The sequence below is a fragment of the Uloborus diversus genome, chromosome 9 (genome assembly GCF_026930045.1).
Source record: "Uloborus diversus isolate 005 chromosome 9, Udiv.v.3.1, whole genome shotgun sequence".
Classification (NCBI taxonomy): Eukaryota; Metazoa; Arthropoda; class Arachnida; order Araneae; family Uloboridae; genus Uloborus; species Uloborus diversus.
The window spans coordinates 29,963,309-29,980,933 of NC_072739.1; the positions used below are offsets into that span (position 1 = coordinate 29,963,309).

General features: G+C 31.3%; 1 protein-coding gene across 2 annotated transcripts in view; it reads right to left on the minus strand.

The window, feature by feature from the left end:
- Positions 1-17,625, minus strand: part of LOC129230744 (protein kinase C and casein kinase substrate in neurons protein 1-like) — a 132,500-nt gene that overhangs the window by 12,357 nt on the left and 102,518 nt on the right. For both annotated transcript variants that reach the window (XM_054865170.1, XM_054865171.1), the window contains 3 exons: positions 11,706-11,826; positions 10,375-10,479; positions 3,919-4,052 (listed from right to left, as the gene is read on the minus strand). In XM_054865170.1, coding sequence (XP_054721145.1) covers positions 3,919-4,052; positions 10,375-10,479; positions 11,706-11,826 — 360 coding nt within the window. The remainder of the gene's footprint in view (positions 1-3,918; positions 4,053-10,374; positions 10,480-11,705; positions 11,827-17,625) is intronic.

A 17,625-nucleotide genomic window follows, 5' to 3' on the forward strand; every position in this document is an offset into this window, starting at 1 on the left:
CACTTATGCCACCCAATTCTCATGATAATCAAGAGTTTACTGTATTTGCAACCAGGTTAAATAATTTTTAAACACAATAAGTTTTTGTGCTGTACTCAACTGTCTCAAATCAAGAACTTCAGGAGTTAAACAATGGACTTCAGACATATTAAGAAGCACAGCTTCTAGGCATAAACTTGCACCGAAAATGCAAATTTGCACCAAATAATCACTGGATACACAAATTTAAGGAAACAATCATACTACCAATAACATCTTTCAAATCACAACATTCATAGCTTCATTTTCATTAATTGTGTACAGCTAAACGTATAACTTGGTTCTTCTGAAAAGCTTTGTATTCAATTTTTCAAACTTGGTTTTAAATTGTTTGTTTGCTTTTTGCGCCAATATGTCTTACTGTATTTTAGTTTAAATTTTATTTTTTCAAATAATGATTGCATGAAATAAACAGTTTTTTTTTTTTTTTTTTTTTTGATGAGTAAAATATAATTGCATTGGTTATCTTTTAAAAATAAAGAAAGACAAAAAAAAAAAAAAAAACAGCAGGATTTTAGTTATTATAAATTTTATTGCAAAACAATTTTAAATGTATTAATATCCAGTGGATCCAAATAAATAAACTAATGAAAATGTGCAAAAAAAAAAAAAAAAAAAAAGACTAGAAATAGAGCACTTAAATTAATGAGTGAAATTCTAAAATTGGAAAGTCTTGGATCACAAACTGCATGTTTTGGTGGAAGTGACTGTATTTTAATATGCAATAAATTTGCTAGTACAGCAAAGCCATCATAAGAGCTCAAAAAAAAAAAAAAAAAAAGTTATAAGTATCCAGTAAAGAATTTTTTTGTATAATCAAACAGCAATCATTTATGAAAGACTTAAATCAGAAATTAATATATTTTAAAGTCTGTAATTAAATGGCAAAAATGGGTCATTTATGCAAACGGATTAAGCAAAAAAAAATCTATATATATATGTATATATATATATATATATATATATATATATATATATATATATATATATATATATATATATATATTGAAATTTAGTCATAGTACAATTTGAACAGATATCAAAAATATTATAATCTTCAATTACTTATTACAACAAAATTAATTTGAAAGATAAAAGGTGTTTTGTTAGATGCAGAGAACTTGCAATGGAAATAAAAGACAAAAGAATGTCTTTAATATTTATGTAATTTGTTTTATTTGAGAGATAATTTCATGGCATTAATGTTTAAATATGATGTCAGGCATGTGACTACCGCAGCTGGCGTGTACAGGGCGTAACCTAGAGATCCAGTTTTCACAGACTTATTGCAATAGATCTAGCTGAATGTCTGCAATAATGCACCAAATATAATGGCTTCCAAGTGCTATATTGTTCTAGGTTTATCAGGGTAGGCAAGGGACTTTACATATCCCCAGAGTAAATAATCCAAGGGCGTCAAATAGCAAGGTGCACCTTATGGGTCGGTGGAATCAATGGTCCATGTCTTCAGAAATGATGAAGGGATACGTGGTTTCAGCAGGACGCCACAAACAGGTCACTTTGTTCTTGCGATTTGACACCTTTGGACTATTTCCTCTAAGGATATGTGAACTCCCTTCCTTATCCTGATAAACAAAGAACAATGCACACAGCACTTTGAAGTCAACATTTGGTGTATGTGGTCAACAGCCACCAGCCATGGTGAGCCACATGCCCAAAATCATATTCAAACATTAATGCCATAATCTCGAAATCAAATTATGTGAACATTAATGATTTTTTTCTTTTGTTTTATTTCCATTTTAAGTTCTCTGCCTCTAAAAAAATATTTAAAAAGCATCCTTTACAATATTGTACATTGGAAAAACTATGCAGTATATACTCGAGCATAAGTCGAGAAATTTATTACAAAAAATGAAGCTTAAAGTCAACTTATACGCAGGGCAGTATTTCTGAAAATTTACCCTGATTTTTTTAGAAATGCTCATTTTCCCGATTTTAGTCCATCTTTTTTAAGCAGATGCTAAAGAAGTAAATATTTACACATTCTGCAATGATTTTACATGGTCTGACTGTGAAATATAAAGAATAAATAGTTACAGTAAACGGCCTACTACACGAAAAGTATGGGGATTGTCGTATTCAGGAATTTTCCCGATAGTCGCAAATTATTTTAAAATAATGTAAATGGCTACAGCATGAAATTTGATTGAAAAAAATCAAAATAAAAGCAACAAGTAAAAAAATCGTAGCAGCAAAATTGAACCCTTTTGGTGCAAAAGAATAAAAATCGGTCATTTCTTAACATAAAAATGTTCATTACATTTCATTTTCCTCCTTTTTATAACGTTTAAATTCAAAATTAGCGGCAAAATGCTCCCTTTTTTTCCAAAAGTAAAAACTCCACTTATATGTGGGTTTCCAGTTTTTCTACCAATTTTTCTCCTAAAAGTAGGAGGTCAACTTATACGCAAGTACATATGGCAATCCGGTAACACAATGGTGCAAACCAGTAATAATTAACATGTAGCATACACAAAATCTTATACAAAAAATCTAGCAGTAATTATTTCAGATCATTTGATTTTTTGCTTAAAGCATAAACTGAAATTGTAATGTAATAAGTAAAGTTTATTTACATTTCCTTAAATCAAGAAGAGAAAAACCATAGTCTCCATACCATGAATTTACCATGAGCATTTAAATACAGATTGAAATTTTGAAACTCATTTTTTAAAGAAAAAAAAACTCTTCTAAAATAACATTTTAAAACTTCAGAAGCAAAATTATAAAAATGGACATACCATAAAATCCAGTAACCCCCCTATTTTCAAAACAAAACTTGTTGATTTCAGAAGGGGGGGTTATAATCGAGATTTTTCTGAAAAATTAGTGAAAATAATTGTTTTTAGTAGTATTAATTTTAGAGTACAGAAAAGAAATAATAAGTAAATAAGAGTTAATATTAATGAAGAAAGAGAAATTAATTAATAAAAACTTGTCATAATTTTTTAGTAGTAATAAATTGCATGAGGGCGCACTTTTTTTTCGAAAGAAAGGATTTTGCACCTTAAGTTGGCAAAACCCATATAATTTATCGCTTGAAAATTCATTATGTACTGAAAGTAATAAGGTTACAGTAAAAGAAGTAAAATCTTAATGTTCTTGTTTCAGAAAAGAAGCGAAAATCGCAATCACGGCCGCAAATTCGTTACGAAGATTGTAATTTCGAAAACTGAGCTTTACAAAAATCGCGAACGCAAACACAGACAAATCTCTTACTCGATTTAGTAAAGTTTACATTTCTGATGATCCTAAACTCGTTCAATTACATTATTTCTTCTTTAAAAAAGGTTATTTTTAAGTTTCGCGCTACTTTTTAAGCAACACGTTTCCAAAAGGGCGTCACGTTTTAAAAATGGCGCCGTTTTGAAGATCGTTCAGTTTCACAAATCAGAACAAAAATGCTCCTTCCAAAATGAATAAAAAGCAGTACAACCGTATAAATTTCTTTTGTAATACTTATGAACAAAAAAAAAGGGCGCCCTTGCATCAAAAGGAGTCTAGACATTTTGGAAGGAATAAACTATGGAGACCATTTTTGTTTTCTTTAAATCATTGTGTTTTCTTTCTTTCTTTTTTTTTTTTTAGAAAAGCAAAACTGCACATGGAGGGGGAAACTAAACCTTTGTAAATGCTTTCCAAGTAAAGCAGAAAATGTTATCCTTTTTTTGCAGGGAGTGGCAAATGAAGATGATCGGAAAAGTTTCAGGTGAAGGGGGGGGGGGGTATATTCAGGATTTTAAAGTGATTTCACTTTCCACAAAAAGGGGGGGGGGGCTATAATCGATAGGGGGGTTACTTTCGGGATTTTACAAAGAAATTCAATGAACGAAAGAAAAAAATATATAAACTTACAAATTCATCCCTGAATTTCGATTAGAAGAATTTTTGCTTTTGTCTGATCGTAACTTTGGTCCCACAACACCATCATTATTTATTGTTCCTCTTTTTTCTTTCTTTGACACATTTTGAGAGTCAGAAGTGTATTCCTAAAATGTATAGAAAGGATACAGTAAGTATGGTTATTTTTTCCCCATTATTGTAATAAACCAAATTTAGTTGATTAGATAGATAAAAACTTTTTATCATGCAGAGATTTTCATCGAGAGCAAGTGTTATATATCATATGTATAAAGAAAGTGTATAAGCAATTTAATAACGCACAAAATTTTAACCTCAAAGTTGAAAAGAATCTCAATGCTTAAAAATACTTTTTTTTTCAGGAAATATATCCTTCATAGAAGCACAACACAGTATAAGTATTAAATAGTTGCATTTGTTTGTTTAAAACTAAGGTAAAAAATAACTTTTAAAGTTATTCTCCACAGGACTAACTACATTTTCAGTTGTTAACTCCGTTAAATAATTATAATACTTAATGTAGTTCTTTGTAACTTTCTTTTAATCATACTAGTTGTACAAGATTAACTTTTTGATTTAAATCCTATCAATGGCTAATTTAACAATAATTCACATTCAATACAATGACATAATTCACAAAGCGTTCAATAATTGTTTTAAAATAATCCAAAAACCACAAGTGATAGGTTCAGACCATTAGATCACAACTGAGGAATAACAAAAGATCAGATAAAAATCTTTTTGAGCGGCAACAATGAAGGAAACATTTTGTCCCAAACATTTAGCTGATTGAATGCTTTTAAGATATGCTTTAAATTTTTAAGCTTTTCTTGAACCGAAAAAAGGAATAATACTTTTTACTCATTATGAAACTTTTTCGCATAAAAAACGAGTTTAGAAAAATGTTGACCTTAATAATCTAATCATGACACTTTTAACTCCCCAATAAACTTTTGAACTGGAATTTGATTGGATTTGCTACCTAAAACTCCTTTAATATTAAATTCTGCAGATGTTCCACAGAAAAACAGCAAAAAGTACAAAAAAGACTCCATTGAATGCACTAAGAGTGATGATTATGTTCAAAAATTATTTATTTTCACTGCAAAGTAACATTACTTTCTCTTATTCTAAGAAACATCTTCCACAAAATACTTGACATATATTTGCAAAAGATTGTCTTGAATAAAATATATTTGCATTAAACACTGCACAAAAATCGAAAATAATCAAATCAATTTCAAACATATATTTACTCCTAAAAATGATTCAGTTTGAAAACAGTTTTGTGCAAAAAATAGGGATTCCAATCCCAATCCCGAATTCCAAAGTATCCCGCAAGATATTTAGCAGGATTAATCCCGTAAGATTTTTAAAAGATTTATATTTTTTCCAAATTTTTGCTGCTTGGGAATATTTTTAAAACATCATCAGTTAAGATTATTTTCAAAAGAATCCACTTTCAAATAGGTGCTGTAGATTTAAAAAAAAAAAGTGTTTCTGCATGGAGGCTATCAATAATTGCTGCACATCAAAATCTCACTTTTTTTCTTTCAGGGTTTCTCTCTCACTATTCACGAAAAATGAGCGTACAATTATAAATAATCACACAGACTTACATAAATAGACTGTAAAGTCTCATTGTATCGAGTATCAATAAACAGAAATACCTGCTTTAATAAAATAAATGTTTGGTCCTATTTTAACTGCTTACAATCCATCACAACGAAATTCTGGTTATAATTTATTGTGGTTTGAAGTTCATTATCACCAAATTTTACCGCATATTCATGGATAAATTCCGAAAACCAAAGATTAAGTGGTGATCATTCTTAGTACGGATTTTCTAGTTTTTACCACTCATTCTTTGATCAAAATTTTGAAAAAAAAAAAAAAAAAAACCCTGTTTAATCATGTTCTTTTTCATACTATTTATTGAAAACCGAAGTATGCATACATAGTTTCAATAGGTATCATTTCACTACGCATTCATTTCACAAATAATTTATTACAAAGTGAAGATATTTCAATACCTTGAACCGTCAGCTAAAGCAGAATTTTTTTAAATTCATTTTGTTTAAATTCAATTGCGTTGCATAAATAAAGCAAAATATTAAAAGTAGCATTTTGTTTTTGGTTTTCTTTTTTCACTATAAACATATTTACATATTACATGGTAATGAGTCGTTAGCGCCCAAATCAGGCATTCGGGGAAAGGGAGGAAAACTTTACTAACAATATGTGTTACCCTTATACAGTTGGTTCATTCACTATTCAATAACTCTTGAGCTAGTTTACCTTTCTTGTCTCGTTTGTCGTTTTGCATAGAAAATGGAAGCAATGAACAAAAAAGCGGCTGTTCCAGTTACATTTAAACCACATGATTTAAAAGCCAATGACCCAAACTCCGTTTGGTGTCGGCTTTTGCTAGAAGCTTCTGGTCAACCCACAGCAAAATGTAAAATATGCAACAAAATTTTGAAGCCCTCTGAACGTTCAACAAAAAGTCTCCAGACACATCTAAATGCTGTGCAAATAATCAATGTTTTGAAGAAAGGTATAGATGCGAGAGCAACACAACCTCAAGCTCAATCCGAAAATGGAAACCCTGTGTCTTCCTCATCTTCAGTAAGAAGTGAAAATTCTCAGTTCCAACATAAGCCTAAAGGACTGATCATTTCTTATTATTCTACAATAAGGACAATACATTAGAAGCAAAAACTTCAAGGATGGCTGCTGTAGACGAACTCCTTTTTATAATATTTTGCTCTTCAATAGATATTCGTGAGATGTTAACCAATAGAGGTTATACAATACCAAAATAATCAACAACAATAAAGAAAATGGTCGATTTTCTTGGATTTTAGCAAATGTGTCTGCTCAGAAATGTTGAAAGATATTACAAAAATGAAAGAAGGTGTTAAATTTTATGCAACATTTGGCGAGTGGACTTTGTTGTGAGGGAGATGTTATATGAACGTAAATTTGTATGAAGCTGGATCTAAGATCTGGAACTTGGATTTGGCTCGTGTAAAGGGATCCACGATTGCTAAAAGTTATGTTGAAACTGTGAGAAAATTAGCATACAATGAAATATCTCAAGATGCTGACGTTGTATGCATCCGAACTGAGAGATGTAGTCTGATGGTCAAAGTGGGAGGGTTGGTAAATGCAGAGCAGCAGCTCTGTTTTGTCCATGGATTGCATCTTGGAGTTCTCGACGTTTTGTACAAAAAAGATGAAATGGAGCAAAATTTTGAAGAGAAAACAAAACAGGCAAATGTTTTTGTCTCAGAAAATGAAGATGAACAGGATGATGATGAAGAAGGTGCACCAATCATAGAAGAGTTTGACGGAAATCAATCAGCTGATGCTGGAAATGAATTACAATTCTCGAAGGAGGTGCCTGTTTCCGTGCGTGCAGCTTTTTTGAAAGTACGTAAAATTTGCTAACTTTTTCGAAAATCATTAAAAAATGAATGCTTACAAAAATATGTATTAGAAAAATTTAGATTGGAACTGTCTCTCATATTAGATCGTAAAATGCAGTGGATCAGCCTAGTGGTAATGTTAGAACGCTTTTGTAAGCTCAAAGAATGTGTTCAAAACTCCTTAATCGACCTAAAATGCTCAATATCAGTGTCCGAAGAAGAATGGATTGAAATGTCTAAAATTATTTGCGCCCTTCAACCAGTAGAAGTTGCCATTCAAGGTCTTTGTCACCGCCATACGAACCTCATAACTGCAGATGTCACTCTGAAATTTAGGCTAGTTAAACTGGCAGAGCAATTCACAACCTTTAGTAAGAGATTAAAAGCAGCATTAAAATTTTGAATTAAGCAGAGAAGAACTGACATGAGCAACGTTTTACAATATTTGAGCAATCCTTCTGCAGCTCGAGAGTTGGAAGGTCTTTTTAAGGCACCAAGCAAAACAAAATTAAAGAGGTGATCCAAAAGCTTTTATTGCAATTTAAACCAGATAAAACCAGTCAGGGTGCACCTTCAATTAAGGAACCAAAGGCACAAGAAGCTAATATGATTATGGCAAACACAGATGAAGAAGCAAAGGAACTTTCAATGCAAGATGAACACGACATTGCAATACAGAAAGCAATGAACCCTGTACATCATTTAAAACCTGCAATTCCCAATCAAAGTCAAATAATGGTAATAAGAGAAATCTCTTTTCTGGATGGTGGTGGAGTTCGTGGTGATCTTCTACAAAGTGTTCATGGCAATTTAATGTTAGTGAAGCCAACTACAGTGGAATTGGAACATGTGTTTTCATCAAGCCCATTTTTCCGTACAAAAATTTGTTGCCGCCTAGGTGATAGTTCATTAAGTGCATTGGCTTTTTTGAGGGCATTCTTTTCTGAATAGAAATATCTTTTTTTTTTTAACTGATTTGAAATACTCATAAATTACTGTAGTTAATTGAAAATAAAATCCATTCAAGTAAAATTTGAATTCTTTCTAAACATGCAGAGAAAATAATTTATTTGATAGAAGAATTCGATTTTTTAAGCTATCAAGACAATGCCGTGGATTTGGCCTCACACAATCTCGAAATCCTGCAGGACTGAAATAGGTGTGGGATTGGAAACTCTAGTAAATAGTAAATGTGATGCAAAAATAATCAATTGTTTTAACTCTTTGAGGAGCAGGATTTTTTTTTTCTTTTTTTAATAACACACTAGAAAAGTCAAAATTATTTTAGCTTTTCTTGTAGAACCAATTTTTTTTAAATACTTTTTTAATTATATCTATTGACAAATAAACAAACTAAAAGTAGTTAGCAGTGCCAATCAACCTTTAGATATTAGGTATCACATTTTTAGATGTCAGCATCACAAAATATCTATTTAGCATTGAAAGCTCCACCCCTTCAAAGTGTAAAATACATAACATAAAATTTTAATATATATATATATATATATATATATATATATATATATATATATATATATATATATATATATATATATATATATATATATATATATATAACATAACAATAGCTTAACTAATAAAAAAGTCATTTTGTGCATAATATAAAAATGGCAAATATGCAAAAGATCTTCAGAAGAGTGACTGCAAGGAAAGATCAGGTGAAAATTAGTAATCATAAAAGTCATGCATGAGATCTAAGAGAAAAATGCTTCCACTCATTAATAGAATTGAATAAAGGCAAAAATGAAAGGGAGTTATTAAGAATAAAAGAATTAAAATTATTGCAGCATCATGAAAGATTCTCTTACAAACTTCTCATTAAAAATAAATGTATTTTTGTGTTTTTGTTTAAATTAAAAAAAAACACTCACTTTGATATCATTTTAAAAATTTTAAAGCAATATAAAACCTAATTTTTTAATGTTTGTGAAAGGATGCCAACAAATCTTTCGAATTCACTTGTACATAAAGTTTGTTTGTATGTGTTGTGACTTTTAATGAAAAAAAAATATTGATAAAAAATTTCAATCGCCACCCATATTTTTCATCTATAACGTACATTTTATTTATTTTACTTCATTCAAAAAAATTTAGTGTCTTTACAAATATCTTGTTATTTTATTTTTTTCTGGGGTAATTTCAAATTTTATAGGAGAAGGCTTAAACTCCATAGATTAAAGTCAATTCATTTGTAGAAATGGATGAAGTTAATTCATACTACTAACTTGCACTGTCAGAAATAAAAGTTAAAATCAAATTAATCCCAATTTGAAAACAGTTCAGGACTAAGAACAATGTAGTACACACTCTTTTACTGCTCGTAACTATTTAAAGGAAGATTCAAAATGCCTAGTTAATGTTTTAAAAGTATTTTTTAATATAGCAGGAAAAAATAAGCAAGTAATTTTATGCAAAGCACATTAGAAAATGGAAATTCTATCAGTTATTTTTCCAAGAATTTATTATTTATTATCCCCCCCCCCCCCCCCGGGGGGGGCCTCTTACTCTAAGCATAAGCGATTTTCAAACAAAGGGACTTGGTGGCCAGTATCCCAATGATCCAATGAAAGACCAAATTGTAAAAGATAGTGCTGTTGTGGTATGTTTATTATTATTTTATTTTAATTTGTGGAAAATTTCAATTTAGTGTGAACTGCTAATTATTATTGTTTCAGTTTTTCTTACACTTAACATTTTTTAATATTCTTTTTTCTTTAAAACTTCAAATGTTTATTATTATTTTGATATTAAAAGTATTTCTGATTTAATTCTAAACATTTGTCCCTCAACCTTAATCTTTTTTTATAGTAAAAAGTGTCCAATTCCTTCAACAATTGAATCCACTCTATAAAGTTTTGGAGGAAAAAACATCAAATCAGGTGCAAAAGCGTGTAACTAAATAAGTGTGCAGTTAGAATTGAAATGAAAAGAGTTAGAAAACCCCCAAATCCATGAGCCAGGAAATAGAGCTGGAAGAGAGAAATAAAATGATTATTACAGGTAAATCTTCTCCAATTTTTTGTTGGTTCACCAAAAGTATTCCGCTTTCAGGGACGGCTCCTTTTTTCAATTTACCAATATCTCGGAATTCCTCACAGTACTCCTGAGACAAAACAAACACAAAAATAAATGACACTTGTGTAAAACACTTTCAATTAATTGAAGGGCCAAAACTAATTGTTCTGATGTAGAAAAAAAAATTATTAGAATAGAAATCCAACCAGCCTGTGGGCAAGGGTGTGCAGGGGGGGGGGAGGGAGAGAATGGACACATGTTGGCCTGGGCACAGGCCTAAAGGGGCCCTCGAGATTTTTAAAATGAATGGTGAAATATATATATATGGACATAGAAGAAAACAATATGAAGGGGGCCCGTCACAGTCACTTGTGGTGATCCCCATAATTTCTGTGCATGCCCCCCTGCCTTTGGGGGGGGGGGGAATAACAGTTTTTCTTTCTTTAAATTCATTTTATTTTTAAAAAGGAATTGAACAAAGAAATTTCAAGAATTTAGTGAAATTACAGTGCGCTTTTTTTTTCTCCAAATTGATGCATTTATAAGCAGCATAGTTCACGCTTAAACAAGGTAAGTCGACAAAAACTTGGATTGATTAAAAAGTAAAAGAAATAGGCAGGTACATTTTTTTAAAAAAGCAATTTGCATATTTATGTTAGTAACTGCTATTTAGTTTGTGACTTTTCTGATCACTGGTGAGTCTGAAGCATTATTCAAACAGTTTTGTTTATACTTCCTCTTTTTAATTTATAATTGAGTTGGCTGTTATAGGGCTAAAAAATTTCAGTTAAAGTTGAAGTTTACTATGCACACAGTTAACTTTGGAAGTGTAGTTTAGAAAGAAGATTTGAGAAATCTCTAGGGTTTTCCCCCCCCCCTCTTTTTCCTAACTTTTTTTTTCTTTTTATGAGTAAAAGAAAATTACAGATGGACAAGACATTGTTAAGCTAAAATTACTTTCAAAATGCAAAATTTAATACCTATCTCACATAATTTTTGCTGGGAGATTTCATACAAAGAAATATGAATAGCACATATTTCACATTCTGTTTTTCAATGACCTTAACTTTTTGGAAGACCATTAATGTTACAACTTTTTATTTTATATTTATCTAAATGCAAACTTTTGATTTCAAATATATCTTTTCTATTTTAAAATAAATGTAAAGATTTGCAATAATGCATAATTTTTAAATCAAATAAAACAATGCAAAGTTCACTAATAGTTTTTTCCATGCACCAATAGTCTATGAATTATATTCAAAAATATTGTCAGTATAACTGATACAATAAAAGAAAAAAAAGAAAACATACTTCAAATTGAGGCCAATTCATTGCCATTCCAACACCATGATTATTTGACCACCATTTTAAATCTTTTTTAGCATCAGCATTTTGTATACTATGCCTATATTCTTCATAAATTTGTGGAAGCCTGTACGTAAAAATTTTAAAAAGTCATTAGTTGAATAACAATAAATTAGAAAAACAAATCAGAAAACAGATATTTTTTTAAATACATATGTACTGTGTAAAATAAGGAATAAATAATTGCAGATTGCTGCAGTCACATATTTCGGCTTTACAAGAAACGCCTTTTTCAATGCAACAAAAATGAGTTCTTTGCTCTGCATTCTGACTTATATTTCAGCAATTTGTTTTGGAAATTGAACACATCTACAAGCTCTTTTTTTTTTTTAACTTGTTAACTAAAAACTGGGGAACATATTTTCCCCATGGGTTTTTTGCTCTTTGTTAAATTATGATACATTTAACTTTACCATTGTGGCAACATATTAGTACTTTTACTATATTTAAATGGTCGTAGCTGTAGTTTTGTCATATTTTCGTTGTTGTTCTTTTCTAAATAAATACAAGTAAAAATGCATCTGGATCTCTAATTATTTTTCAAGCAACATAACAAATTCATGGAGTTCACTTAACATGGTAGCAGAGCGTGATTATTGAAAACTATCGAAGATCAAGAAGATTTGTTAGTAGGTTGCTTTAGAAACAGTGATATATAAGAGAGAGAAACCTAATATGGCGTATGCAAGGAGTAGTGATATTGGTATGCCGCTTTTCGATGGTTCAGATTACTTTAATTGGAAAACATGAATGATGAAATTTTTGCAGTTCAAAAAGTGTAAGGAAGTGGTTCAACGGACAGTTAATGCTAACGATGATCGAGCAAAATGGGAAGAAAAAGATGTTCAAGCAGCAAATTAATTTATTGGCGCTATCACAAATAAGCAATTGGAATACATCCATGAATGAGATTCTGCATTTGAAATTATCGCCAAATTTGACATAATGTATTTGAAAACTTCCACTTCTTTGCAAATTGTACGTAGAAATAATTTAGAAAATGTGAAGTTAAAGAATTATCCAGATCTAAGTTTATTTTTCGATAACTTTGAAAAGTGTGTGAACGATCTTAAACAAGCAGGTGCTACCGTAACGGAATAAGAGAAATTGAATTATATGCTAAGAGCATTACCATCAAACTATAGCCACATTGGCGATTTAATCGACGTTTTACCGGAAAAGAATAGAACAGCTGAATGTTTGAAAAGCAAAATTAAAGTGAAATCGCTTGAGGAGAAGAATGATTGTGACGAACGTGCGCCAATGGAAAGATCAAATGCTTTTAAAAATGAAACAAAGAAATCGGGCCCACGAGGAAATATTTGTTACAATTGTGGAAAAGCTGGACATATCAAAAAGAACTGTTGGTATGGCAACAGCAAAATGAATTATCATGGCAGGTGTTACAAAAATTATCGTGGACGAAGCTTTGCAAATAATCAGGAACAACGTCAAAGTTTTGGTAATCATTGCGCACGTGGAGCGAACTTTAATCACAGTGTAAACAATAATCAGTTAGAAGAAAGTTTCCATACTACAATAATTGAAAGCAACATGTCAAGCTCTGATGAAAGTATTATGACAAATAGAAATGAAATTAACTGGTTGCTGGACAGTGGGTGTACCGATCATATAATAAATAGTGATGAATATTTTGAAGAGCAAGTAACATTGAAGGACCCAGTTAAAGTAAAGGTTGGAGACGGAAGGTTGTTAGAAGCGACAAAAGTTAGAAATATTAAAGTCTATTTTCCTGTTTATGACATTGAATCAAAAGTAACTTCGAAAAACGTACAGTCGAACCTCCGTATATCGAACCTCCACATAGCGAAATTTTCTATATATTGAAATCCCAGCAAATTTCTATGTTCACTGTATAGAAAACTTGTTTCTATATATCAAAAAAAAATCTATATATTGAAAAAAATTTCAAGACATTCGTAGATTTTTTTTCCACTTTAGACTGTTTGTCTCATGAAAAATAAAGGTTAGAGGAGAAAATTACGTTCACTCTAAAGGTTGCAACGGAACTCATAAGAAACCTGGGGTTGAAGGGTGTGTAGCTAAGTCGTTGTTCCGTTCTGAAGTTCTTAAATTCTCTCAAATTTATTTCAAATCTTAGCTGTAACCAGTAACACTGTAAAATCAGTTTCAAATTATCCCATTTGTTTGTTGATTATCATTTCTAGTCTTCTTAACTTCAGTAAAAATCTTTCACGTTAAGTAGATTGATTGTTTACTTTTCTCCCGATTACATTGTTAAAACGAAAATCCCCTAATGTTGCGATCAAGTTGAATTGACGAAGAATATGAAGATGTATGGTTGGCCTAAAAATGTAATTTCTGTTAATTTTTAATCATTAACTTTCATTTAATCCGATACTCACATAAATTATAAATTGGGTTTCATACATGAAAATTAGCTTTTATTTTAATGTTTTAGGATACTTTTATGATAAAATAAGATCGTTTCCATGTATCGAAATTTCTATATATCGAATTTTTTTCCGGCAATTTGCTACTTCGATATATGGAGGTCCGACTGTATTTTATGTTAAAGAAATGAAGGCAAATTTATTAAGTTATTTGAAGATTACTGACAATCATAAAATAGTTTGAAAAGGACGGTTCTCAAAAAAATATAATTTCGATGGCACGTTATTAGCAATAGCGAAGAAAGATGAAAGATTATATAAAATAGTAAGTTATGTTTCAAATAATAAAATATTTGCAAATGTTAAAAATAAAACACTAACATTAAAGGAAAAGCTGCATCGTACATTTGGACATGTAAATTTTAAATATTTGGACATTATGTGTAAGAATCAGTTATTAGAAGGGATACCTAAAGAAACAGAAACAGAATTTATGAAGTTCGCTAGATGTATTGAAAACAAGATTCATAATTTACCCTTTAAGAACAATAGAAGAAGAGCTGAAGATGTATTGGAGATTGTACACACTGATGTAAATAGACCTCACAGAACTACTGGATGCAATGGGGAAAAATACTTCGTTACTTTTATCGATGATTATAGCAAATTGGCAAAAGTTTGGTGCATTAAGTCGAAGGATCAAGTCTTTGATTGTTTTATGGAATATGTAAATGAAGTTCAAAATTTAACTGGAAAAATGATAAAAGAGTTGAGATGCGATAATGGTAAAGAATATATGAATAACAAGATATATAACTTTGCAAGAGGAAAAGGAATACAGATAAAGCCATGTCCACCATATGTACACGAATTAAACGGCACAGCCGAAAGATATAACAGAACAATAATGAATATGGCTAGATGTCTCCTAGCAGAAGCAAAAGTTGATCGACGTTATTGGCCTGAAGTAGTTAAAACAGCTGTTTATCTGAAAAACAGGACATTGACAAATACTGTACAGAGGAAGACACCTAATGAAATATTTTTTGACAAAAAACCTTCTGCAAAAGAATTAAAACTGTATGGCAGCAAAATGTATGTCAGAGTACCAGAGGAACAAAGAGAAACCAAATGGGATAAAAAGGCTGCATTGTAATTTTGCTTGGATATACGGAAGTTGGATACAGAGTTTTGGTCAATAATAGAAAAATAGTTGCCAGGCATGTTGACATTATTGAAGAAGATATGATGTATGTAAACTGTGGTAATGAAGATGACAGTCATGATACAAATGATAGGACACTATCTGAAGAAGTGTCAAATGGGCAAAGTAATAAAAAGAGTTTCAAAGACAACGCAAAAAATAATGATGAAATTAAAAGTCAAACGAGACCAAAAAGGCAAGTCAAACCACCCGTTCGATTTGATGAAGAATTCGGATATTATTGTGTTGATACGAATTTTTGTGATGCTACGATTCCAGATAACTTCGAGGAGGCGATAACATGCAATAAAGCTGATCGATGGAAAGAGGCAATGGACAGGGAGATGAACAGTCTTTTCAAAAACAATACTTGGACACTAGTGACAAAACCAGAGGATAAAGCAGTTCTAGATGTGAAAGGGGTGTTCAAAAGGAAACCAGGGGATGTTTTAAAGGCCAGGTTAGTTGTTAGAGGGTTCCAACAAAAGGACAGCATTGATGATACATACCTGTTTCTAAAATGCAAATTTTAAAGCTGTTACTTTCTTATTCTTGTCAGCATAGTTTAAACATACATCAAATGGATGTCGAGACAGCATTTTTAAATGGTAAAGTGTTATCTGAAGTTTATGTAAGACAGCCACAAGGCTATGATGATAAATCCAATAGTGTTTATAAGTTAAACAAAGCATTATATGGTCTAAAAGAGAGTCCACGAGCTTGGTATGAATGTTTTAATGATTATATTGAAAGTCTAGGTTTTCATAGAAGTAAGTAAGGTTATAGCAGTGAAGACAACACCCATTGACTGCATGTTACTCAGCACTGATAATAGACCTCTAAAGACGATCTTTGAAGAAAGAGCTGTTCTTCTATGGGAAAGAATATTTAGAATCCCTGGGTGTCTGCCCCTGTGAAACCAGGACTCTCTGGTCGGCGGGAGAAACTTAAAATCACAAAAAGGTTTTCTCCAGGGAGTAGCTGATATTTCTTCTAAACTAGATTTAAAATATGAGACTGAACAATTTCCTCCCTCCATAAACCCCATTTCTGAAAAAGGTTCTCCATTCGCCTTAATTTGATCAAGAATGTGTTCAAAGCGGAGACAAATGATGTAGTGTTAAGAGCTCTTGCTCTCGAAACAATAGAATCCTGTTACCCCAGAGAGAAATGGTTGAGAATATATACTGACGGTTCTAAAGTGAATGGATGTGTTAATACTGGTGCTGGTGTTTACTGCAAACTTTTTTCCTTTTACACCCCCATTGGCAACCAAAGATCAGCTTTCGATGGCGAGATTGCTGCCATTTGCCAGGCCCTGTCACAGCTCCAGCCACATTTAGACTCTTTTTCAAAAGCAGTTGTATTAACGGACTCAAAGGCTGCACTCCAAGCTATCGATACACCTAGCCACTCCTGAACTTTAACCACCGATAATTGTTTGAAGCTCCTTAACCGGCTTGCCAGAAATAATAAGACAGTTGTTCTTCAGTGGATTCCGGCCCACTGTGGAATCCAAGGTAATGAGATGGCCGATTTTTTGGCCAAAAAAGGAGCATCGGTTCTTCAGAGAACCAATCCTAAGCTTCCATTTAGTAACATCAAAAGCTTAATAAAGAAAATCTTTAAAGACACTTTTCACGAAGAACTCAAAAATCGCAACAGCAATAAACCATGGTTTGAGCTGATTCTGAATGTCCCTAATTGGCCTAGGATGAAATCTGTCACCATGTTTCATTAATTATCTGGCCATGATTGCCTACGAAAACATCTCTGTCGTATCAACGTGGTTCCTGACCCTTTCTGCACTTTGTGTGATCTCCACGAAGTAATGGACATGTCTCATTTGTCCAGATGTCCTGCTCTCCCTCGGACATCCATCTGGGAACGCTATTGGATTGCTCGTTTTCATTTATAGTTTTGTTGTTAACCTTTTGATATTCAACTGTCTTTAAATGTGCCATTGGAAAAAAAAAAGTATGATTATTGCCTATATGTTAAAACTGAAAATAGTATAATTGTATATATACTTTTATTCATTGATGATTTATTAATATGTTGCAAAGACATTCAAGTAATTAACAATATTAAGAAACAGCTACAAAATAAATTTAAAATGAAAGATTTGGGCAAAGTAAAAAGCTACATTGGGATCCATATAGAATATGATTATGAGAAAAGTAATACCTTAACATTAAGTCAGAAAAACTACACAATATCTTTAGCTGAACTGTATAATATAAAAAACCTAAAACTTCATAATACACCAATGGAGATAAATCTTAAA